Below are 25,092 nucleotides of genomic sequence, written 5' to 3'. Positions count from 1 at the left end.
GTGTGCACCATAAATTCAGAGAATGCCAGACTCTGATGACGAAGTTTGATGTCAAAATTTGCCCACGAAAGACCGCCGCACCACCTTCCTGTTCAAGTGAGTCCAAAAATGTATTGTATGCTGCTGCAAAAATGATGTAATATGCCAGGGAGATATGTATACTGTAGCCAAGAAATCATTACTAAGTGTATGTTGTGTAGTAAGTTGTTAGCTGTTGGTGGTGCACATGTAGCCGATAGCCTGTTTAAGAGAAATGTCATCATCGAATATTGTAAGAGCGTTCATTATCTGCTTATATGCCCCATTTATCTATCCTATGGTTCTGACTTGGTGTACAGGGTGAATACTGTAAAAACTACCTATGTTCTGAATTATGTTGCTGTACATTTCAAAAGTGCTGAGTAAATAGTTTTAATGACTACATCCATCCTGACTCGCTCATTAATGTCCTAATCGAAATTACGGATCGCCCCCTATCCACTCATCGTCCCCTTATGCCATGGTTTGTACATCTCAAATGTCAGTAGAAACCACATTTGTTTAAGCAAGTCAGCCATATCAGCTATGTTTTTTAAAAGGCAGTAAATGAGGTTGAATGAACTGTTTCGCTGCCAGAGAAGGCTCCGCTGATAGCCAGGTGTAGCGGTGGCAAGGATTCACTCCATGGTGCTGTAAAGAAAGCTTTGCTGTTGGGACAACTCTATGTAGGCACTAACAGTTTGTGGGCACCGTATTGTATTGTTTTTTCGATTTTGCTGGCATGCAAACAAACATTTTTGGGGGAGTTTCCCCCCCACACCAGGACTTAGATTTTAAAAATGCCAGTGTATACTTGGCATGTAGGTTTCTCACTCATGGGTGGCACAAATTAGGATATGGGGGATGGGAATTGGTGGAGTATATGCAAATTAAATACAGGAGTATGACTATTGTTTAAAAACTGTAGTGTTTTTGAGGACACTGTAGTGTTTAGGCGTACATTACTGTTGTATTTACTAAAGTGTTTTTTGTGGATAATTTTGTAGTATTTACTATAGAATTCTACAGTATATTACAAAATTCTATAGTAAGTCCTACACATGATCGAGGGATGCTACAGGATGTGGCATTGTATTCTCCAGTATACTGCTAAATTATATAGTAAGTACTACACATGAGCAAGGGATACTACAGTGTGTAGTATAGTATACTTACTATATAATTTAGTCGTATACTTGTGTTTACAATTATATTGGAAGCACTACACAATCGAAGGATACTACAGTGTGCAATATAGTATTCTACAGTATACTACAGTTTACTACAGAATGATGTAGTAACTACTATGGTAGAATCTTTTCCTATCGGTGAAACTTTCAACAAACAGTAGGGAATACGGACAATAAGCAATTTATATTCCTCTAAGGTAAAATGTACAAAGGAACTCCTGTCTTAAATTATCTATTTCAAAAATGTATGTGTGCATAATGGGGGCCAAAGGCTCTTCTGAAAAACATTTCCGGGATATTGTTTTACATTTTTCATTTCTGCAAAGCTGAAAAGAAATCCTATGAATTTTCTTTCGACATGTTCTGAATTATTTATAGGGTGTGTGTTGCTAAAGCTCTGTCTGTCCCTCAGCGAAGCCACGTGAACCGTGAAAGCTGAAAAACAAATGGAGAGCACCTAGAAATGAACTCTACATATGTGGTCAACAGTGGGCAATTAGCCGCACTCAAGCCAACCAAAGTTCATTTAGACAACACAGAACAATAACAAGCCTGGGCTGAGTCATCAGAAGCCATTAATGAGGATTTAATTGTGTTGTTCTCATCGGTATACAAAGACCGCCGCAGCTTCTATGCCCACTTTGTTGCATTAGCTTCACAAAGTTTCTAAAAAGCGTGGTGAGCGTTCTGAATGAGTAAGACTGCATGTAATGTACAGGACAAATAGAGACTGATTATCCATTATCTTCCCGGCCCTGTGCTGAACTAGCCTCTATCAAAAGGCCTCAATCAAGTCTTTCGTACAACTAACCGCTGTAGAATTAATACAATGATAATCAGAGAGGAGTTATGGAGATGGACGCTCTTCCTTTTTTCATCTCCCTCATCTTCCCCAAATGAGATTCTAATCGTATTGTATCAGATTAGGGGTGGCACCGGTAAGACTGTGAAAAACCCACTGCTCGTCCGGGTAATGACTCCCCCTAAGACTGGCACTTTCAGCCCCCCACTCCACCCAAGTCTGCCCAGGCTGTGACAGTGACATAATGCCTTCTAATGAGATTTCTGAATATACAAAAGCCTTGTTCACACTGCCTTATTGCTCAAATCAGTTTCAAATCCGTTCTGGACTACTGAATGTCCAAACAGCAAGTTACAAGTGACAAAATCGGATTAGTGTGTTCTGACACCATTTGCTGACAAAGCTATGCTAGTAGTAGTGACGGATGTGTGTGCGGTGTTGTAGGCTGATTGGTGGTGGTGCTTGTGCATCCTATCCCTCAGAAGTTAGGTAGCAAGATAAGGTGGCAACAATGCCTGCCATGGACATTTCCCAGTTGCTTTGAATGTTCAAAATCATAGCGTAAGAACACTTTAAAAATGATCCAGTCTATTTTGGCTAGTTAGCTAGGTAGCTGTTTAGTTTTCTAGCACATTCACTCATTTGTTGGTAAACAATTAACAAACTAGTAAGCTACCGCGTGTTCACGTCAAACTGCCAACAGAGCAGCTAGCAAGCAACAAGATATGCCGAATAACTGTCTAAAAACCCCTTGAGGGCAAATAATTCAGATTTGACCGTTTAGCCACAATTTACATGGCCAGGAATCAGATTTGTATCTCTTCAAACCACCTAAGAATGTGGTTTGAAATGTAGGTTGAAATGTCCGATTACATGTGCTTTTGGACTGGTCAGTCTGCAGGAAAAAGAGCAGATGCAAATCAGAAATGCAAATAAAAAGGATTTGAGTCACTTTAAACTGCCAATGTGAACACGGCTAAAGAGAGCCTTGATTGAAATGTTCCCTTCCATCCAAGCAGCAACTTTAGATTTTTTCCTTAGAGTTTGATTTCATGTTGCTTTCGTGATGATTGTGAAGCGTCAGTGCTGTAGGCCTACTGTTGGTATAATTCACACTGAGGGCAGAAGGCGTGATTCTTGGGGTTAGTCTTCCCCAGAAGAGCCCAGTAATTGGGACAAAATTCAATGGAAGCTGTCAACAATCGGTGTTAAAGATATCAAATCTGGCAGATCTCAGAGGAGTTTGACATCACGGCAACTTGAGGCGTCCCAGGAAATCCATGTTTCTGGTGAATTCTATACAACAGCCTAGTCTAGGCCAGTCATATGCCCTGTGGAGGTCAAGATTGAAGTTGGGATGTCACTGTGGTACTACCCTCCTCCTCTGCTCCAGGGTGTGAAGACCCTCCTCTCTCCCCAAGGCATGCTGGGTACCCGTTTTGTGGGCGGCATCCGTAGCAGTGATGTCGATCAGGGCATATTTAGAGGAACTTTTCCCTGTAGAGTGAAGAAACACCAGACAGTCCATGAGATCAGTAATATTGTTGACCCTCCGTTCAGGACATCATGCATAAAAATAGAATGACCACGGTAGGGAGGTTTATTTAAAAACACTGAGTGATCACTCTTGTGTACGGTTACCATTCAAATGAGAGAACAGCAATATATTCCTGTCCTTGAGCTACAGAGGAAGCAATGAGATTGACTTCAAGATTGCTTCAGCTATGCATTCTCCAGGCGATCTCATAAAGTGGACAAATCCTTACACACATGCTCGCACGCACACACACACACGTCAACACACTCTGGGAAGATGACCACATTAGAGCAAGAGACTTCACCATGGTATTCCGAACGCCCTATGACCTTCTGACGCGGCTAAACTGGAACGCTGCTCCTCCAAGTGATATATAGATGATGGCACACACCGGGACGGAAATCCTCTCGCTGACATTGGAAATGAACCTTTCTCGCGTTGAGCAAGACTGTCCCTCATATTCCCGGAGAGTAATGACGTTAATGGTTGACTTTTCTGCCGATTAGACCACGCTGATGATGGTGGCTCAGTTGTCACTCGGAAAGATCGGGAGCAATCTCCAACTAATGGAGAAATAGAAATAGGGGATTATCATTTACCAAGAGTCTCTCAAGTCTTATTGGAATCGATACGCCAGTGGTCGCAAGCTACCCTGTCCCTCTTCACCATCCTGTAGTTCTGAGCGATTAGCGCTTTTTGAGGTTGGTTCAGTTTATTATAGTACATTTTTAAAAAATCACAGTTTTTGATTTTGGTTTCGACGATTTTTCAAACACTAAATACATGATGAAATAAAGACAGTAAAATTATTTTAGAGCTTTTCAATTAAAATTCCATAGCCAAAAATGTTGATCATTGTGATCATTAAATTTCCAAAAGATTGAAAATATTCCATTGCCTATCTCAGGTCCACATTGGGTTGAAAAATAGGAAACGACTATGAAATAATACAATATTTCAGTTATATATTCATTCGTTTTTATTTACTGAGTTTAATATTTTTTATTCCTTAAAGTAATCCTCTTCTCTCTGCTCAGGCAGTAGCAGCCAGCCAGACAGACACCCTACATTATCTCTGTGCTCCCCATACTGTACTGTCTTTAGTCATACTATTTATCTAGACTAGCCTGCCGAAGTATTCTGCAGAGCTGTCTGACAAAATTATTTAACTAGTTCTTCAAAGTAGGCATACTTTCACAAACTGTCTCTTTCCTTCTCGTAGTTGTATTATGCACATTCCTCGCTCTCATGTGGTCTATGTGTATCTAACTTAATTTAGCAGGTGAAAAAGTCTCTGTCCGAGCTGGCGCAATGAATTATGGTCATTGTAGTTAATTACTACATTTCTGCACTGAACTAGGTTGAATATTTGCTTATGAAAACTACAACTCCCTTCAGCCCAGCATCCCACATAGTTCTTGATGTCGGTCAGTTGTTTAATTACCGGAAAAAAATTGACATTTTGGTTCATCCCTCAGCACTATTATTCTGTCTCTTTTTGCATGCAACCAAGAAATCTGAAATACAAATGGTCACACTTGAATCTTGTGCTCACGCAATAAATATATTGTATGCCACTTGATATTGACTTTGATCACAATAATACCTTCAATATACAGTGTACTTACATGTCACAGGAGGCTGCTGAGAGGAGGTTAGTTCATAATAATGGTTGGAATGGCGTGAAGGGAATGGTATCAAACACATGGAAACCATATGTTTGATTCCATTCCATTTAATCCGTTCCAGCCATTACTATGAGCCTGTCCTCCCCAATTAGCCATGTACAATAGTGCACTTCAAGATGCACATCATTTGAATTGGCTATAGAAAAATGCATAGCAAGACAGAAGACATTGAAATCACAGAAGTGCGGACCACCAGAGACCCATAAAAGACAGGTTGTTATTGAGAAAATGGGTTCTTACTCTGTCCTGGAAGGTGTTGGCCAGTCCCCCTGACCCCAGCATGCTCCTGATGCTCCAGCTCCATGTAGTTCAGCTGTTTCTTAGACATGGGGCTGATGGGAATATTGACGTATGTCACACCATCACTGCAGGGTCTTTCTGGAGCCACCATGTCTGGCGGAAACACAGACTTGGCCCCTGCCAATAGAGAAATACCAGGGTGTTATTCACAGATTGTTCTGGAGGCCAAATGAGGCTGACTTATCAGCAGGCACAGGTGATGCATACCTAAAAATAAATATGAATCTGAACCACACAAGTGTTATTTCCAGAATGAACTTCTCTACACTCTACCATATTCTCAATATTAGTGACCTACTGGTGGCCATTTTGTGGCACTTAACATGCTGCTGTGAGTTTCTGTTGGTGTCTCCATCAGGGCAAAGCAATGGTCTCATAGAAAAATCTAGTCCTTGATAGGACCTACAAAAGGTATTAGCAAATGTGTGCAACTGAACCTACTATACAGATGCTGTATCTTAATTTGATCATCCTGTTGTTACAGGAATTTTCCTGCCCCGCAGGAAATGCAAACGTGTAGTGTATTCAAGGTTTAAAAAGGTTTGTGAAGTTTGTAATTTCCACTTAAATATTTCAGACTTGGTTTCCCCTAACGAAAAAGGTATCAACCCCTACAAAAAAATGGATTATAATCATTGATTATAATCCACATTACAATTCAAATGTACTGTTGCTTCAGGATTATTTTCCTGCTGTAGCAAACTGGCACAAATTAAGATATGGTATCTGTACATACCCAGGACTAAAGTTATTATTTATTGCTGAACGGTTGAAATAGTGGGGAAAATACATCTTAAAACAACCAAAAGGTGTGTATTGTATCAGTTTTAACAGTCTTTCCTGTCAAACACAGAAATTAGACTAATACAGCAAGTCAATTTGTTCCACCCACATGCTTTGCACCTGCTCTCAGATAGTGTAGAGAGACAAGAGAAGGAAGTCCCCAAAGAGCTTTGCCTGTCATAAAGCTGAAAGCCATTCAGGGTAAAGAGCGGAATATATTACTGGGTGGTTGACTGCCATTGACCTCAATGTCTTATTCCTACAATGGTATAGACCATAGCTAAAATATGTACATTTCAGAGTAGTCGCTTTTTATCAGCTACAGTAGATGCCATCGCTTTTCATAACCTGATCCATTACGGCGTTCCCGGCCTTGAATTAAATAACGTATACAACTACAACCTACAAATAGGGATTTGTGAAGGATCTGATTCAAGGGCTATAACAGAATTTGGTGTTAAACTTTTAGATAGCGATGTAAATCATTACTGCTCACGTAATCTTTTAAATGCTTCAGTAAAACCTCTTAAACTGCAGTAAGATGTTACTACATCTTCTATTGTAACCTGTGTTTCTGCTATCACCAACGGCACGATGCAAAACACTGGACGCAGCTGTTCTTGAGTAAACATTGTTAAATCACATTCATCTTTCTAGGTCAGTGCATCTACTCCCTATAGCCAGTGGCCATTATCTGGAAGAACAAACACTGCATAAAAGGCCCTTTCTATATAAAAGAGTTATGGTGGTCGTCTTACTGTGAAAACAGTGGGATAGCAAAACCGATACCGCTTTACACAGATAGTTCTAAACAGACCATGGGAGGATTTACGTCACTTTTTCCTGTAAAGTCAGCTAGCTTGATTTAGGATCAAAAAGCACCAGATACTGTACAAATGTTTCACAAATACAACTATAGGATAAAACGTTCTCCCTATTAGTACATGCAGTTTTTGACACAAGCCTCTGTTTCATTTAGCTTCTCTCAAGAGAGTCAAACTACAGTATCCCTCATACATACTGATACAGTACATAAAACGCAACGTTAGTGGACTAGCGTTCTGTACATTAAGCTGCCTCATGCTAGAGAAGCAGGAGATAGGCTCCTGCCCTATGGGCGACACTGGCTTGGAAAAGGCTACCTACTTCTACAGCGATTCCATTCCGTCATTCCATTTCAATCCTTCAAAATGGCGGCATTGGCACCCTAACCAGCTGAGCACCAACAGTGTCAGGGCAATATTTCTCCAAAGTAATTGAGAAGCCATTCGAGACTGGCAGTCTCTCTGCGGGTCTTTCCTTTGGTATCGTCTGAGAGTACTGATGCCTAATTGATCAGACATTAACCATCCCTTGCAATCACAGCAGGCCGTAATGGCAGACCATTACGACAGTGGGCATGCACACAGCTTCAGAAGCCGGGATCTTTTAGCCTCCGTTCACACAGAGTAAGCCCAGCAGGGGGGCAGCCATTTTGGCAGACAGCTCTTTGTGGTGCAGCACCGCTCTGTGGATTCTCTTTGGAAGGTCGGCTGCTTTGGCTTGTAGAACAGAGTGCCAATGGTCTGTGCCAATTGTCTAAGCAGGGGCTCTATGCTGCTACTCTAGCTTTTTGTTGTACTCTGGTGGGTAGGAATTTGTTTTATCAAGCCCAGTTGAGAGGTTATTTTGTCACTGAAGTTCTGTGAAATTTTTGAAGTAAGTTTATTTTTAATAAGGAGCTGAAGGTAGCCAGTTTTGAAAAGTTCAGGGAATTTTTTGGCACAGGTTGCTGGACATTTAAAAAAGTACAGTCACTAGAGAGCTGATTCTTTTGTAAGGTAAACAGTGTCCCCAGTACTCATGACCGAAGACCTGTCCTAGAGAGATCCAGCAAGCCTGAGGGGCACTAACTACTAACTAATGTTATGGCTTCAACAGGAGGAGGGTGGCAAGGTGACACGGGAACTGAAGCCAAGTGTGGGAGGAAAATGGTGGCGGAATGAGTGATGGGTGTGGTGCCACTGTGTGACAGCAGTGAGGAGAGTTCCAGAACAGGTGTGTAAAGGACTGAGGGGACGTGGGAGTGGGCGGCCTAAGTGACCCTGATGACTGTCCCTTCACCTCACATCATGGCCAACACTCTGTCATGTGCACTTCACTGCCTGGACATCCTTTGTGGAAACGCTGTGTGACGACAGTACAACAGTAGAGTGAGTGTTCTTCTCACAGCTGTAACAAAAATGTGTGCTCCTTATGCAACATGAGTTACATAAATACAAAGGCAGGATGAAGTGCTCAGACATTTTCAAACACACAGAGATGACAATAGACACGGAAGCAGAGACAGAAGCCTGAGAAGTGTACAGCATGTAAAACAACAGGACAAAACACATTTTTACTCACTGTACTGTACAATACTTCAATTGAGTTGGCGCAAAAAGCTAGTTTGACACAGGCACTACTGTTCTGTAATACTATTTATCAGACGTTAGTTAATTAAGGCCAGAGCTATATATTTAGAGAATTAGGCCAACGTTTAGAATGTTGAATACTGTTCTAATTCGAGACATTTAGTTATGTAGCATTGTTCCCTATGTAATGTTAAAGGGGAGAAAACATGGCTGCTATAGAATGTTGAAATGTGATGTAAATGCATCATAATGCAGAAACCGCATAAGCTCAACTCTCTAAATACACTACTCACGTTAAGGCACGCTAGGTGTTCTGAAGTGTACACCTCGTCAAATGAAGTGTTCCCTGTCAGGTGCTAGTCTATTACCTTCTCACAGAGCACTCCAATCTCACAGAGCACTCCAGGTGTCACAGACCTGTCTGTACCTCTTCTTCGCCCTCTCTGACCCCTACATCTGGTGCTTGTCTCAATCCAACAGGATGCTGTTTGTCTGTCTGTCTGCCATTCCAGACGGTCAATATGTCATTCCACACACTCTGAGCAGCAGGTGATAACTCATCAAAATGATCCACTTTAATGGAGAGAGAGCACAGGAACTTCAGGGAGAAATTGAAAGGTGAAGTTCAGCTAAGAACTTGCCTGCGATTGACAACTGAGAACTAAGAAGTTACCTCAGTTGACCTGAGAAGTTGATAGCCTAGAAGCGAAATCCCAAATTTTCTGTTGAGGAAGATAAACAAAAATAAACTGCCCATCAGTCAGAGGCACATTAAGGGCAGCCTTTGTAGATTTAAAATAAAATAATAATTTCACCTTTATTTAACCAGGTAGGCCAGTTGAGAACAAGTTCTAATTTACAACTGCAACCTGGCCAAGATAAAGCAAAGCAGTGTGACAAAAAACAACAACACAGAGTTACACATAAAACAAAAGTACAGTCAATAACAATCGAAAAATCTACATACAGTGTGTGCAATGTTTTGACTGGCTCAGTATTCAGACAAAAAAAAACTAACATAAATGACAAACCTCATTATCTTGCTCTCTCCACGCTCATTTTCGGCTATTGTGGAACAGAACACTGGAATATTAAATGCACTCACCTTCAGTCTCATGAAGGAACCGCTGTTGTCCACAACTGCCCACCAGCTCATACTTGCTTTTCTCCTCTGGCTGCAAGACACAGTACACAATAAGTAACATGCTTGTTTAGGAGGGGGGTGTTTACATCAAACGAAGTCAAGCCTGAGGCTGTAGTTAATTACAAAGAATTATATTTCAACAACAGACTAAAACCCAGACTTAAAGATAATCTCTACTCAACAGTTCACGGGAGTCACTCAAGTTAGATTTAGAATTGACTAATTGGAGTGTACTGAAATCTTACAGGCGTGTCTACTTAAGCTGAAAGTGGCATGTAGCTTGAAGTGTCTCTTGTTCTTATTGAGGCTTATTCATGCCTTTTCTTCTGAGACCATTGTTCTGGGGGTTTTGCTACAGTCTTTGGTGTGAAAACATGATGGAAATGTGCAGCCTCAATGCTTCCTGTCAGATTGAAGCGTAAGAGATCCTGACTTAGGTAGTAAAGCTCTTACACAATGTGTTCTGTCTGTTCTGCTCCATAGCTGCCAAACAGTGTGTTACACTGACTTGCTTGGCACACCCACATAATCCTCCCCAAAATAACTGCCATTTTATTCTAATGAACTGTTCTTAAAGATGCACTCTCAAACTTTTGTATAATTTCAGACAGTAAATTTGAAAGTGGCTCTCACGAGCCAAAATGGGTCACTGTTTTTTTTTGTGTACTACATAAATACAACTGTGTACTACATAATACAACTGTGTACTACATAAATACAACTGTGTACTACATAAATACAACTGTGTACAACTGTGTACTACATAAATACAACTGTGTACTACATAAATACAACTGTGTACTACATAATACAACTGTGTACTACATAATACAACTGTGTACTACATAAATACAACCGTGTACTACATAAATACAACTGTGTACTACATAAATACAACTGTGTACTACATAATACAACTGTGTACTACATAATACAACTGTGTACTACATAAATACAACTGTGTACTACATAATACAACTGTTAACTACATAATCCATTTTGTGTGATATGTTACAAATGTAGCAATTCGTATATCATACGAATTTTGCAATTCGTGCAATATGTTACACAATGAGGTGTTGGCTTTAGGGATGCTGGAGCGCGTGCTACGGGTGGGTGTTGCTATCGTGATCAGTGAACTGAGATAAGGCAGAGTTTTACCTAGCATGGACTTGTAGATGACCTGGAGCCAGTGGGTCTGGCGACGAATATATAGCAAGGACCAGCCGACTAGAGCATACAGGTCGCAGTGTTGGTTGGTATAAGGAGCTTTAGTAACAAAATGGATGGACTGTGATAAACTGCATCCAGTTTGCTTAGTAGAGTATTGGAAGCTATTTTGTAGATGACATCGCCGAAGTCGAGGATCGGTAGGATAGTCAGTTTTACTAGGGTAAGTTTGGCGGCGTGAGTGAAGGAGGCTTTGTTGCTAAATACTAGGGTCACAAAGAAATGGCAGACTGCAAATGTTTGGATAAATTATGAAAAATATATAAACAACCCAAAGTGTTCTAAGTAACTATGCAATATCTTGTAATCTTTGCTGTTACTTTCTCAAAAAATTAAGTATTTCCCTTTTTTTCCATAGACATTTGGCCTCACAGGTGTTTCCTTTTAAGTTTGGACCATAGTAATAAAAACAATTGAAACATGTGAGTTTGATGATCGTAAGAGGAGTGAGGAATCCCATTCATAAACCTCCTACCTCTGAACTCTTCTCCAACGCCCAGCTATCCATGGTATCATACTCAACTTTGCTCCTCTCCTCCATACTTTTCAGCTTCTTGTCTGGTGGCAAGAGGAAAATAAAGTGTGTTTGAGATGTGCAACAACACACCAGACTCCTATTACACTGCAGTAAAGCCTGTGAGAAAAATATCCCTATATCAGGTTTTCCTTTTTGTCTACTATAGATGTAGGATCTTAATTTGAGCCAGTTTGCTACAGCTGGAAAATAATCCTGCAACATTTACATTTATTTACATTTTTGTAGGGGTTGATACATTTTTCGTAAGGGAAAATCAAGTCTGAAAATTCAAAGTGGAAATTACAATCTTCAGGAGCCTTTTTAAACCTCAAATGTACAACTTTTACACTACACTTTTTACATTTCCAAATGAAGATCCTACATATGTACATGCTGTGTACTAATGCAGTCAAAGAAGTGGTGTCTCTTGGTGCCCAAACATGTAACCTGTCTGATCCTAGGATAAGAAACGACGATTGCAGGGGATTGATTAATCAACGTCTTACAAGACCGCAACATGTCAGAGGACAGGATATACTTTAGCATTACATTGTCTGGAGCTCCCTAGTGTGGTTGGGATAAGTGCTCTATTACTCATGGGGATGGCTCTGTTACGAGCACAGCAGCCAACACAGTGGCCCTGATGTCATTTCCAGTACAAATGGAAACCTCCACAAAACCACATTGTCTAAATAACAGTCAACGTAATGCTATACAATCTGGGGTCATGCTGAACAAATATGACAATGGTCTATTTAGTCAGTCATTTTGTTGTTTACCATCACAGTAATGTCAAATTATATTGCTTCTTATACCATTCTGTTTCATCCTGAAGCAACTGGTTGAGATGCTCTGCATCTCTCCCATCTAAGCAGCTCAATCGCAAAATCAATGCAGCATGAAGAAACATAGAGAGGCATCGACAGCTTGACAAATCGCAGGAGAAATAGTCCAGGAAATACAGAAAAGAAAAGGTCTTAGTCAAGGAGAACAGGGAAAGAAGTGAATAAACAAGAGGGAGGAATCCATGAAGGAAGAGGCAGGCTTTGTCTGTTAGCATGGAGTTCAGTCAATAAAGAGTGGAGGAAATCGGAAGGGGAGCGCTCTCTTACCTTCAACGGAACTGAATGACCTTTCACCTCCACACATGGAAGGCCTCCATCTTGTAATTTAGGGTACAGCAGTTGCACTTCAATGGGCTTCTCTTCTTTAGGTGTTCCTTTACAGTCCACACCGTTCTCCAAGCAAGGCCCAGAGGGTAGTGGCTGTCCAAAACATACACCACTGTGGTGAATCTGACCAACCTATAGGACAACGCTGTTCCCGGGCAATGCTGGTGTCACCCTAGTGGGCGAATAGCACTCCTCCCCGTTCTTGCACTTGAAGCAGTTTTCGTAAAATGATAGTCCCCTTGTCTCCCCCCTTGTGGCCTTGTCAAGCCGAGTTCAGATCACACAAAGGTCTGCAGGTGGTAAGGTTTCTTGGGATGTAAGCTCACGTCCCAAAGCAGAGGCCGTTGACTCATACAGTTTCTGTGTGTTTGTCTTTTTACATGGTTCTCCGGTTGTGCCGCGGGAGCCTAATAGCTCAGCTGAGAGCTGCTGGTTCCTCATTCATACTCTTCAGCTTCTCAGAGCTGCGATTGGTCACTGAGGCAGGTGAGGGCGTGGTCTCGATAACCTCAGTCCAAAAGTTCTGTGCTTGCAGCTCAACGCATATCTAGTTATACAGGTTCTGCACATCGGTTTAATAATTCATGGGATTCATTAATAAGAACAAACTACTTATCTAAACATGCTGCAAAATAAACAAGTCTGAAAATAAATTCATGCTTGGACAGGGATATTAAAGGCATATAATAGCATCGGTGTGCATACACACGCACACAGCCAGTGGAACAGATTTACCTGGTATGGCTGGCATTGCCGAGCCCACTGTGTAGGAGAGCGGGTTCCCCTGTGAGAAAATAAGGAAAGAGAACATCTTCAATAATTCAGACTAGATGAAAAAGTTCCTTTCACACAATATTTTCTCTTTTTGTGCCAGCCTTTCAACTAATATAACTAGGGCATTGTCTTTATGTAAAAACATGAAAGCCACTATGGCTTGCTCACATAGAGTTACAATGACTTATTGAAACCTAAGGGCGCTTAATGGTCTTTGTTTTCCTAGCTGAGGTTGAGTATCACAACGATGTTGATAGATGTGCACTCACACAATGCTTTATCCAATAGGACTGGTGCTGGGCAGCTAACAGAGGAATTATTGTACTGTAAGGCTGGACCTTTACGGCACTCATAGGGAATATCTTTCAAAGTGACCGAAGACTACACTAAAGACAAGTCAGAGGAATCAACAGAACTATCCCTTTTTGTTTTCTACAAAGGTCATCAGAAATTAACCTTGATAAAGCAATATGGGATTATTAATATCTAAATGCACCACCAGCAGAGGGAGCTCTAGGTTTAAAAGATCAATAAAATCACATATTGTATATGGGGTAGAAAAAAACATGAACATCATTTGAAGTTGTTTCATCAGAGAGTGAAAACAGACTCCCTTTGATGAAAGAAGAGCAATTTGGTTTAAGATGTTAGACCATAATTCTATCCTCCTGATTCCTGCTTACTAGCAAAAACTAAAGAAGGAAGTAGCAGTGCTTCACTAAATGAGCTAAATGCCTTTTATGAGCTAAATGCCTTTTATGCTCGCATTGAGGCAAGCAACACTGAAGCATGCATGAGAGCACCAGCTGTTCCAGACGACTGTGTAATCATGCTCTCCGTAGCCGATGTGAGCAAGACCTTTAAACAGGTCAACATTCACAAGACCACGGGCCAGATGGATTACCAGGATGTGTACTCAAATCATGCGCGGATCAACTAGCAAGTGTCTTCACTGACATTTTCAAAGCTGACCGAGTCTGTAATACCAACATGTTTCAAACAGACCATCATAGTCCCTGTGCCCAAGAAAGCGAAAGTAACCTGCTTAAATGATTACCGTCCTGTAGCACTCACGTTGGCAGCCATTAAGGGCTTTGAAAGGCTGGTCATGGCTCACCATTATCCCGGAAACACTACACCCATCCAATTTGCGTACTACCCCAACAGATACACAGATGATGCAATCGCAATCACACTCCACACTGTCCTTTTCCACCTGGACAAAAGGAAAACCTATGGGAGAATGCTGCAAATTGACTACAGCTCAACGTTCAACGCCAAAGTACCCACAAAGCTCATCACTAAGCTAAGGACCCTGGGACTAAACAAATCCCTGTGCAACTGGATTCTGGACTTCCTGACGGGCTGCCCCCAGGTGGTAAGGGTAGGCAACAACATATCTGCCACACTGATCCTCAACACGCCCCTCAGGGGTGCGTGCTTAGTCCACCTCCTGTACTCTCTATTCACCCACGACTGCGTGGCCAAGCACAACTCCAAAATCATCATTAAGTTTGCTGACGACACAACAGTGGTAGGCCTCAGATCCTCAAAAAGTTATACAGCTGCACCATTGAGAGAATCCTGACCGGTTGCATCACTGCCTGGTATGGCAACTGCTTAGCATCTGACTGTAAGGCGCTACAGAGGGTAGTGCGTACGGCCCAGTACATCACTGGGGCCAAGCTTCCTGCCATCCAGGACCTATGTACTAGTGTCAGAGGAAGCCCCAAAGAATTGTCAAAGACACCAGTCACCTAAGTCATAGACTGTTTTCTCTGCTACCTCAAAGCAAGCGGTACCGGAGAACCAAGTCTAGGACTAAAAGGCTCCTTAACAGCTTCTACCCCCGAGCCAGAAGATTGCAGATCAATTAATCAAATAGCCACCCGAACTATATACATTGACCCCCCCTTTGTTTGTACACTGCTGCTACTCGCTGTTTATCATCTATGCATAGTCACTTTACAAATTACCTCGACTAACATGTACCCCCGCACATTGACTAGGTACTGGTGCCCCCTGTGCATAGCCTCGTTATTGTTATGTAATTTTCTTGTGTCACTTTTTGATTTGATTAGATTGTTTTACTTTATTTTATTTAGTAAATATTTTCTTAACTCTATTTCTTGAACTGCATTGGTTAAGGGCTTGTAAGTATGCATTTCACGGTAAGGTTGTATTCGGCGCATGAGACAAATAACATTTATTTGATTTAATATAATCAAAAGCACTGCTTAATAAAATAGGTATATTTTTTGATTAACAAAAAATCAGCTATTCTATTCGACTGACAATTATTTTGAAAATATTTTTTATCTAATCAAGAGTCTCATGCTCTGTGTATGAATAATACCTCTTTCAAAGTATATAAGCATGCAGTTTTACATTGTAAATCACTTGTAAATGAGATTATTCAAAGATCAAATTGAAGGGTTATCGTTTCTTGTGGTTCCATAACAAGCCAAGAAAGCGGAAGAAAACAAAGTTTGTAAAAAGAAAATAAGTAAAAATCAATTCCCTGCACTTGGATGACCTCAAAGTGAGTGAAGATGGTCAATACAGCCGTTTTTTTTATCTCAATATGAAATAATTTCTGGGTAACAATTAAGTACCTTACTGTGATTGTTTTCAATTAAAACTGTCAAAAATAAACAAAAATAGCTTCTTAGCAAAGAGCAATTTCTCAAGCAAGAATTTAGCTTGTATTGTGTCTGGGAGTAGTCTAAATGGGTAGGGGAAAACTGAAAACTAGCTGTTATTGGCAGAACGGTTTGGTACCCTCTTTCTTATTGGTCTATTAACTAATTTACCGTCTGGTGATGTCACCAGGCAGGCTAAAACGCCATCCCACCAAAAACAAGCTGACATTTCAGGTCTTCAAACAGCTCTTACATTAAAAGCGTATTATCATCAAGGCTCATAGTGTGGAAATGTATATAAAACACAAGTAAATAACGTTTTTGACTACACTGGGCCTTTAAAAAGCCCAAGACAACCCAGAATGGTAGTACAAACTCAAGATGGAGGCCCATTTAGAAGAGCAGTAACTATTGTGACACAGATGCTCTTATAAACACACTTTCTACAGAGATGGGGGTGTTTAATCGACCATGAACAACATCTACACACAGAAGAGCATTTCCTGACCTTATTGAGTGAGAGGACAGCTGATATCTCAAATGCCTGGTAGAGTCAGTGATGGGGAAGCTACTCTGAAAATATAGTTTACCAAGCTACCTACTCCTTCACACTTTAAGAAGTTACGCTATACTAAATTACACTTAAGAAAAATATAGTTGACTAAAGTTACTTTGAAAAAGTAGTTTACTACATCCAAACTACTTTGTAAAAAATGATCATATCTAAATCTGAAATGTCATAGACTACAAATTGCAGGAACAGATTGCTCTGGAGTCAGATGTTAACAGAATGTGTGACTTTACCTATTAAACACAGAAAGTGAGAATTAGGCATACAAAAAGTGTTTCAAGTGACAAGTAGGCAGGTCTGATGTTGAAAAAGAAAGGAAATTAATGCCTATTTCACCTATGTATTATTTTCTTAGTAGTGTATAGTTCAGTAGTTTGCTAAACCGCTACATGGCTAAAAAGTTGTTAACTACTGAAAACACTACCAAGATTGGAATTTAGTTCAACTACCACCAAGCTACTGGAAATTGTAGTTCCATTACTAGTTGAACTACATGTAGTTTACTGCTCCCCAACACTGAGTAGAGTGCAGACAGACAGGCAGACAGACAGGCAGCAAGATTATTAATGTTCCAACACCAATTGCTGTGAGATAGATTTCACACAAAGGGACGCATTGACAACTATAGCCGGCAACAGATGATACCAAGATGACAAGGGTTTACTCACAGTCGAACAAGCTGTTATAAAGTGAAGTCTAATCAAAAGCAGCTGACAGTATTTTTGTACTTTGGTAGTTGGTACTCATGAGAAAAACAAAGCAACTCTGAAGAAACTAAACATTTTGGCACATTCTGGCACATTTAGTCAATTTGATGATAATAAAAGTGAGACAGTCAATTGGATTAAGATAAACATGTTTTTCTTCTTTAACACTTTTCATTCATAGATTAATAAAAGTGACCAGGGGAGCATCTCAAATGTATTTCCTTGATTCCTTGTGTCCTCTCAAAACACATTGGAGTAGAGGATCCTAAGTTTCTCCAATAGGTTTTGAGAAGGAAGCGAGGAGAGAGGACACAAGGAATAAAGAAGATTCACCCCAGCTCTCTGTACCTTGAATCCTCCACAGGTGGGGCAGATAGTGAGGAGGGTTTTGGAGGCAGTGGGTTGGGAACTACTGCAGACCTGACAGGACTCTGGGTGTTGACTGTCACTAGGGGGCGCCACCCATCTTTTGCTCTCCTCAGAGTGGCTCTGCAGGAGCTCTGTGGTGGAGCGCCTGGCAACATTGTCCGAGAGACCCCCAAGAGGAGCATCTTTCCCCCCCTGTGATGACTCACATAATGGGGGTGAACTGGCCACCTGGTCCATAGGTGTTGTGGAGATATCCTGCCCCCTGGCCCCTCCTGTTACCCCCTGCAGTAGAGTTCGGGGGGTGTCATAGATGTACCTCAGTGAGGTGGGTACCTGGTACTCATGTCCTGGTGCATGGGGACAGGTACAGGGGGCCAGGTCTAGAGACAGGTGAGGGGGCAGGCTAAGCAGGGAGCCAAAGTCCAGGCTATCCACGTAGGAGGAGAAACTGCCAGAGTACGAGGAGTGGCTTCCTGTGGCGATGCCGCTGTCGGACGAGCTCTGGCGACCAATCTCCTGCAGCTGCCGGGACCGAGGGGTCTTGGCTACTACACGGGCTCCACCCACCTGGCTGGTGGATGGTTTCTCCCTGGCCTGTAACTGGCCAATGATGGTCTCTGTGCGGGTAGAGCTTGTTGTGACAGGCTCAGTCCAAATGGCCAGCCGGCTGCCGACGATGGAGTCTGATTGGCTGGTGTCGGAGGTGTGAGAGGAGCCTGATATGCTGCAGACGTCTCCCGCCACAGACAGACCATATGTGGAGGAAGCTGCCAAAACAACATAAGAAAACACATTATTTAGTCTTTAAAAACAAAACTATTACTTATATACCGTATCTACACAACACATTGAGGCACTACATCAATAAAACATATCAGATTATCCAAAATCATTTTCCTCAGTCAATTGTCTGACTGGTATTCACAGCCATAATACTCACAATAAATCAACAAAATAATAAATATGACCCTATAGAAACATACTTTTAGAAGGTTACTTTAAACCAACAAGCACCATTACTGGGAAATGCATAATTTTCCATGGATTAGTCATGGAGAATAATAACACTAACACTAGTACACGTTACATATGTTAGAGTGGCGGTACTTCCTGAAGTTTGTTTAAAGTGAAAGGAAGTGAGGTCTGTTTATGAAACTAAAGGTTGGTGTTTTCCTAGTGTTGTCGAGGGAAGATAAATGGTGGAGTGGCAGTGGAGGCTAGTGGAGATATTAAATTGGAGGACGGGCTCAACGTAATGGCTGGAAAAGAATAAACAAAGAGATACAGCACCTGTACTGCTCTGGTGAGACAGCATGTTGAGTCGTTTCTCCAACTCCTGGGCCTCATGGTTCACCCTCTTTTCAGAGTAGGCCTGGTTAGCGACAGCGTTGGTATCTGTCAGAGTGAAACACACAACAGTGTTCATTTTATTTTACCTCTATTTTACCAGGAGTCAACAGTCAACAACAATACGTAGTATCAATAACACACTAATACAATGATGAACTGAGCTGCAGGATAGGAACGAAACTGCTTAGGGCAGTCACCATGAGGCCGTTGGTGATTTTAAAACAATAGAGTTCAATGGCTTTGATGGGAGAAAATGAAGGATTAAGGAAAATATGCAAAACGTATCATCCCCAGCTTCCAATTAGCTCATTCATCCCCCATCCTCTCCCCTGTAACTATTCCCCAGGTCGTTGCTGCAAATGAGAATGTGTTCTCAGTCAACAAGTCACTAAAGTAATACTGCAAAAGAACACTGCTTTACACCAGACACTGGGAGAAGAATTCCCCTTTCAGCAGGACAATAACCTACAACACAAAGCCAAATCTACACTGGAGTTGCTTACCAAGAAGACAGTGAAAGTTCCTGAGTGGACAGTTTCGACTTAAATCTGTTTGCAAATCTATGGCAAGACTTGAAGATTGCTGTCTATCCATGATCCCCAACACTTTTACAGAGCTTGAAGAATTGTGAAAAGAATAATGGGCAAATATTGCACAGTCCAAGTGTGCAAAGCTCTTACGAGACTTACCCAAAAAGACTCACAGCTGTAACCACTGCCAAAATGTTTTGCACACCGTTGCAAAACATTTTAATACGGTGTGTCCTCTATCTGTGAGGGCGAGAACGCTAGGCCTTTAGAGGGCTAATAGAGAACAGAGTCACATGGGAACACCTTGCTGTTTATGCAACACTACATGTGTTTATTAATAGCACTGCTTGCCACGTGGCCTCTGTGGTACATGCAACGGATTGTTAATACTGGGGCCACGATCTTATATAAGTTACCTTAGTCCTAACCCAAGATCAGCTGTTATTGCTAAGTTACATTGATTTCCTGGTCAACCCATATTTTTGAAAGGGTGCTTCCCAAGGGTCATTGTCATTTTGGTTGTGCAAGAAGAGTGCAAAATGACATATATATGTCAAAGGACAACCACAAGAATTTCAATATGTTATCTAGCTGTTAATGAATGGACTGTAATAGCTGACATCTGCTTCAGCTTCTTGTTAACAACCGTGTTCCCTTGCACGAGAAGGGACAGTGGTGTTTACAGAAGAGTAAGGAGACTAGACACACAGATAGAGAGAGAGAGAGAGAGAGAGAGAGAGAGAGAGAGAGAGAGAGAGAGAGAGAGAGAGAGAGAGTGAGAGAGAGAGTATAATTACTCAAGAAATAGGGGAAGACAGAGGAAGGAACCGATTGAAGGGGAGAGAGGGAGAAAATAACACAACGAGATAGAGAACGGCAATGAGAGAGAGAGAGAGAGAGAGAGAGAGAGATAGAGAGAGAGGAACAGGGTGTATGTACACAGAGTGTGTGTGTGAGAGAGAGGCACCGAGTGTGTGATGGTGGGGGGGTACAGGGGACACTGGAATCATGGGGATGAGGTTACACACATGCTCAGAGTGATTAGCAGGGTTTGGTGCGCTCTGTTTGTGTGAACTGTGACTTTGACCCCCCCGCTTTCCCTCTGACATCGTCTCCTGTATTTATTCTACTACGCACTACAATAATAGAAAATTAGTTCAAGGCCTGATTGGGCGAGGGGGATGTGTGAACCCAGGAATACCCACACGGCAAATTGACCAGTGTTACCTAGTGTTGATTTTCCAGTGTAACATTTCTAGTGTTAATTCAGCTGTTTAATTAACTCGGTAAGTGTTAAATTAGCACTGATTGGTGTAAAATAATCTCAGGGTTGGTGATAATAACCAGTGTTAAACCAAAACCACACCCCTCATTAACATATTTCCCATTATGTTTATTTCAGTGTCTATGTTTTGTATGTATATTGATTGACTAAATACATTTTATGCTAGTCAAATATAAATAACATAAATTCTTCTAAACTAATCCAATCTGTTACTTGGACTTATTGCACCTGATAATGAAATGATTGTTCCAGTTAAGATGTTTTAGGTAGTCTAAAATCTTAGTCATCCCAACCCGGAAATCATTCCGAATGTTGCGGGTGAATAAAAATTCCAAATGTTGGATATTCCCACTCTGGCTTTATTCCAACAGAAATCATACATCACTTTCCAAGCCAGCATAATGTGACTTGCAGGCCTGATGTTGCCTGTAAACCATGAGTTTCAGGCCACTGTGTTAGATTGAAACTAGGCTCTCAAAATAAGGCCTTAAGAAATATGTGTTGTATTGTGTTAAATAATTGAATTTGAATGATAACATATTTGTTTAGGATTTCACTTGGTGAAGGCCACAGGACTGAACATGGATGAATATAACAACCAGGTACAGTATCTGTCACTAAAAAAACAGTCATGGGTGGTAACTCTACTATTCACTTGAAAGGCAAGACACTGGGAAATATGCAAATAAGGCTTTACACTAAGCAGTGTGTTGATTTAACACTGAAAATTGTGGACCCTTATAGACACTGGACCAGTGTTGAATGTAAGACTCTCAGTGTTGATTTAACACTGGAGAATTTGCCACAGCTGCAGCGCACACCCTAACCTCTACCGTACCTCTCTCACGATGTGACAGAGCATTCAGAGGTGACTGGATTTAATTTGTTGCTATAGTTACCGTTAATACAGTGGTTATCCTATTACATATGTATCAGGTGGCCCCATTCTATATGCTGCTTATGGTACAGTTAGTTCAGTGGTTATCTTATTATATTCACTAATATTACAGTCTGTACCCAGCTAATCCAATTATGTATAAAACAGCTGTCAGTCATCATTCTGTTGGATCAGAGTACATTGCATGGAATCCATGGGACTCAATGTAACATGCTCTGGAAGTGGCTGCATTCCAGAAAGCACATGGGGTGGACCCCTTTTATAGAGAGGATAAATCCCCCTCGAAGTATGTCTCGAATAACACTTGTTTTGATTAAGACGGTAAGTGTTTGATTTAAGTGTTTGCCAACTTAGAAGGCGAAAAGGCAATGGATACTCTACCTCTATATACCTTATCTCAGAATGACCCCAATGGATACATTTCATCCATCCCCATTTAAATTGGACAGAAATTTGATAAAAAATACCCCCCGCTGCCATATGTCCTGTACGCCACCCTGGTCGATCTGTGCTTGTTTAGGCAAGCCGTATATCTAGCCGTGAAAACCTTCATACCTACGCATCAGTAAACACCTTTGGTACTGACCTGGCAGGACTGGCCGAAGTCCAAAAGGGCCTCTGCTGGGGGAGATGCCTCTGACGATGCAGTCGAACAGAAAGCTGATCTGCTCCCCCTCCATGGATGATAGGAAGAAGACGCCAGCCCCTGTAGAAAACACACATAGCCCGACGGCTTAATGTCACATTCCACTCTTTAGATTATGTTGAATGTTTCACTACACCCGTCTGGGTCAATTAAATCAACCAGACAATTGTTGTCCATTTCAACTTAGCCAGAGAGTGAAATAAGAGCAACCTTGAACTTTCATAGATATTTTTAAAAAACGCTGAAGTTAGATGATGTTAACCGAACTACATTCTAAAATATGTACATAAGCTACAGCTAAATAAAGCCTCACACAACACAAATTAACTGTAAAAATGTCAATCTCTGATATACAGCTCCGGTCACTCAAAATGTCCAATTCAAAGCGTAAAGTTGGTATAGGTTGAGAGGGTGTTAGGGTTAATGGGGTCAGGAGTTTTGCCTTCTCCACTAACAACCAAGGCTGCTAACCATCACCCCCAAGCCTTAGACACGAGGGAGGTCACCAAGAGGGTCCTTCTGTCACTTGGTCCTGAGACCACCCACCACAGAGCTGGCCCCCATCACATTCTTTAGATGCCAGAGGTCAGAGGTTAGCAGCTAAGACCACTCAGACGTCTACACTGAGGGGGACTCAAGAAGCATGTTACAACATCTCCTGTCTGCAGTCATCTGTTGTCGTCTATCATCCTGTTCTGAGTAAAATGGCTAATTCACGAGGTTAATTAACAATCTGACTTGAGAATCATTTACAGTATTCATGGATTCTCAATAGCTGCAATGTCTACTACCGCACCTATGTATTGATTTATGTCAGTACTTGGGTGGAAAGTAATCCATCATTGTTCACCTGAATTATGAGTGGTGCTTTGAAGACAACGCAAGGCTCTGGCTACAACAACAACAAGCAACAAGTGAAATAACATACTTCCTGAACGATGACGTCATGAAAAGGCTTCAACAAAGTTAAGCAGCACATCTTGCACACTCCCCACCCTAACGTAATGAACCCCTCCACTTCTGCCTTATAGAGTCCGAATCATAGGACATAACCAAGGCTCAGCCATTTGCTGGGGGGACAGGGTTTTAGACTGGCATGTAAGTAAACTCTAAGCTCTGTGGTGAAGCAGTGCGAGTCAATTTTGGGTCTCTTATTTTTACCCAGGATCAGTAGCAGTTGACAGTCGTCCAAGCAGAGGCCAGGGTTGGGGAGTAACATATTACGTTTTTTTTTCAACTGTAATCTGTTACATTACCAGCAAAAATATTGTAATCAGATTACAGATCCTTTTGAAAAACTTGATTACTTTTAAATTCAGAAAGGATGTTTGCCCCCCCAAAATGTGACACCTTTCTGCTTTCTCAGTGACATTCAAATATGCATTGAAAAAAGTTGCAAATTTAAGTTTGTTCTGCCTGAGCGAGTCAGACGACAAGACCACTATGAGGACACCAAATGCGTTTTGATGGATCACGAGAAAATAGCAGGAATACTAGTATTTTGTAGGATACAGTCCAAGCTATGTCTTCCAATGGTGCGACTGCTGTCGGCATCCAAAGTTTATCCAATTTGAATAAACGCTTGGAGTTAAGGATGTTGTTGCCTTCCGGCGATACGAAAATCAATTAGGTCTATTATAGGCTACATAGGCCATGAATATGAATCACACTGCTGCTCTGCTATTGTTTTGGATGCTTTTCAGAAATGTTTTTGTATATTTAAACCCAATAATGGTTGAACTGAAGTAGTTTAAACTGCCTATCAATCATTGTTTTTGTGATAAAGAAACAAATCGGAAGCAAACAGAGCAAAACAAGAGTTTCTATTGGGTAAATTCAGGTAGGTTCCTCCCCGTTTCATTCTGTTTACTTCCGTTTAAGAAATGTTTTGCACCAGAATCGGTGCAACGTGGCGTTGGTGGATGGAGTGAGACATGATGTCCCAGATGTGCTCAATTGGATTCAGGTCTGGGGAACGGGCGGGCCAGTCCATAGCATCAACGCCAAACTCTTGCAGGAACTTCTGACACACTCCAGCCACATGAGGTCTAGCATTGTCTTGCATTAGGAGGAACCTAGGGCCAACCGCACCAGCATATTGCCTCACAAGGGGTCTGAGGATCTCATCTCGGTACCTAATGGCAGTCAGGCTACCTCTGGCGAGCACATGGAGGGCTGTGCGGTCCCCCAAAGAAATGCCACCCCACACCATGACTGACCCACCGCCAAACCGGTCATGCTGGAGGATGTTGCAGGCAGCAGAACGTTCTCCACGGCGTCTCCAGACTGTCACGTCTGTCACATGTGCTCAGTGTGAACCTGCTTTCATCTGTGAAGAGCACAGGGCACCAGTTGCGAATTTGCCAATCTTGGTGTTCTCTGGCAAATGCCAAACGTCCTGCACGGTGTTGGGCTGTAAGCACAACCCCCACCTGTGGACGTCGGGCCCTCATACCACCCTCATGGAGTCTGTTTCTGACTGTTTGAGCAGACACATGCACACTTGTGGCCTGCTGGAGGTCATTTTGTAGGGCTCTGGCAGTGCT

At 41.7% G+C, this 25,092-nt stretch overlaps 1 protein-coding gene across 3 annotated transcripts in view; it reads right to left on the bottom strand.

The window, feature by feature from the left end:
- Positions 1-1,806: 1,806 nt before the first annotated feature.
- Positions 1,807-25,092, bottom strand: part of LOC110500662 (protein Dok-7) — a 32,711-nt gene continuing 9,425 nt past the window's right edge. The window contains exons 5-13 of one of the 3 annotated variants that reach the window (XM_021578150.2): positions 22,487-22,606; positions 19,128-19,232; positions 17,817-18,604; positions 13,510-13,558; positions 11,561-11,643; positions 9,817-9,886; positions 5,476-5,652; positions 3,852-4,110; positions 3,347-3,507 (exon numbers count right to left, since the gene is read on the bottom strand). In XM_021578150.2, coding sequence (XP_021433825.2) covers positions 3,492-3,507; positions 3,852-4,110; positions 5,476-5,652; positions 9,817-9,886; positions 11,561-11,643; positions 13,510-13,558; positions 17,817-18,604; positions 19,128-19,232; positions 22,487-22,606 — 1,667 coding nt within the window. In that variant the 3' untranslated portion in view covers positions 3,347-3,491. Of the gene's footprint in view, positions 3,508-3,851; positions 4,111-5,475; positions 5,653-9,816; positions 9,887-11,560; positions 11,644-12,714; positions 13,559-17,816; positions 18,605-19,127; positions 19,233-22,486; positions 22,607-25,092 lie in introns of those variants that run through there. The other 2 variants (XM_021578151.2, XR_002470143.2) reach the window with 2 other exon arrangements.

Source organism: Oncorhynchus mykiss, chromosome 21, assembly GCF_013265735.2.
Source record: "Oncorhynchus mykiss isolate Arlee chromosome 21, USDA_OmykA_1.1, whole genome shotgun sequence".
NCBI classification, from domain to species: domain Eukaryota; kingdom Metazoa; phylum Chordata; class Actinopteri; order Salmoniformes; family Salmonidae; genus Oncorhynchus; species Oncorhynchus mykiss.
The sequence above is the reverse complement of the archived record's forward strand: the minus strand, read 5'-3'. Positions and strand labels throughout refer to the sequence as shown.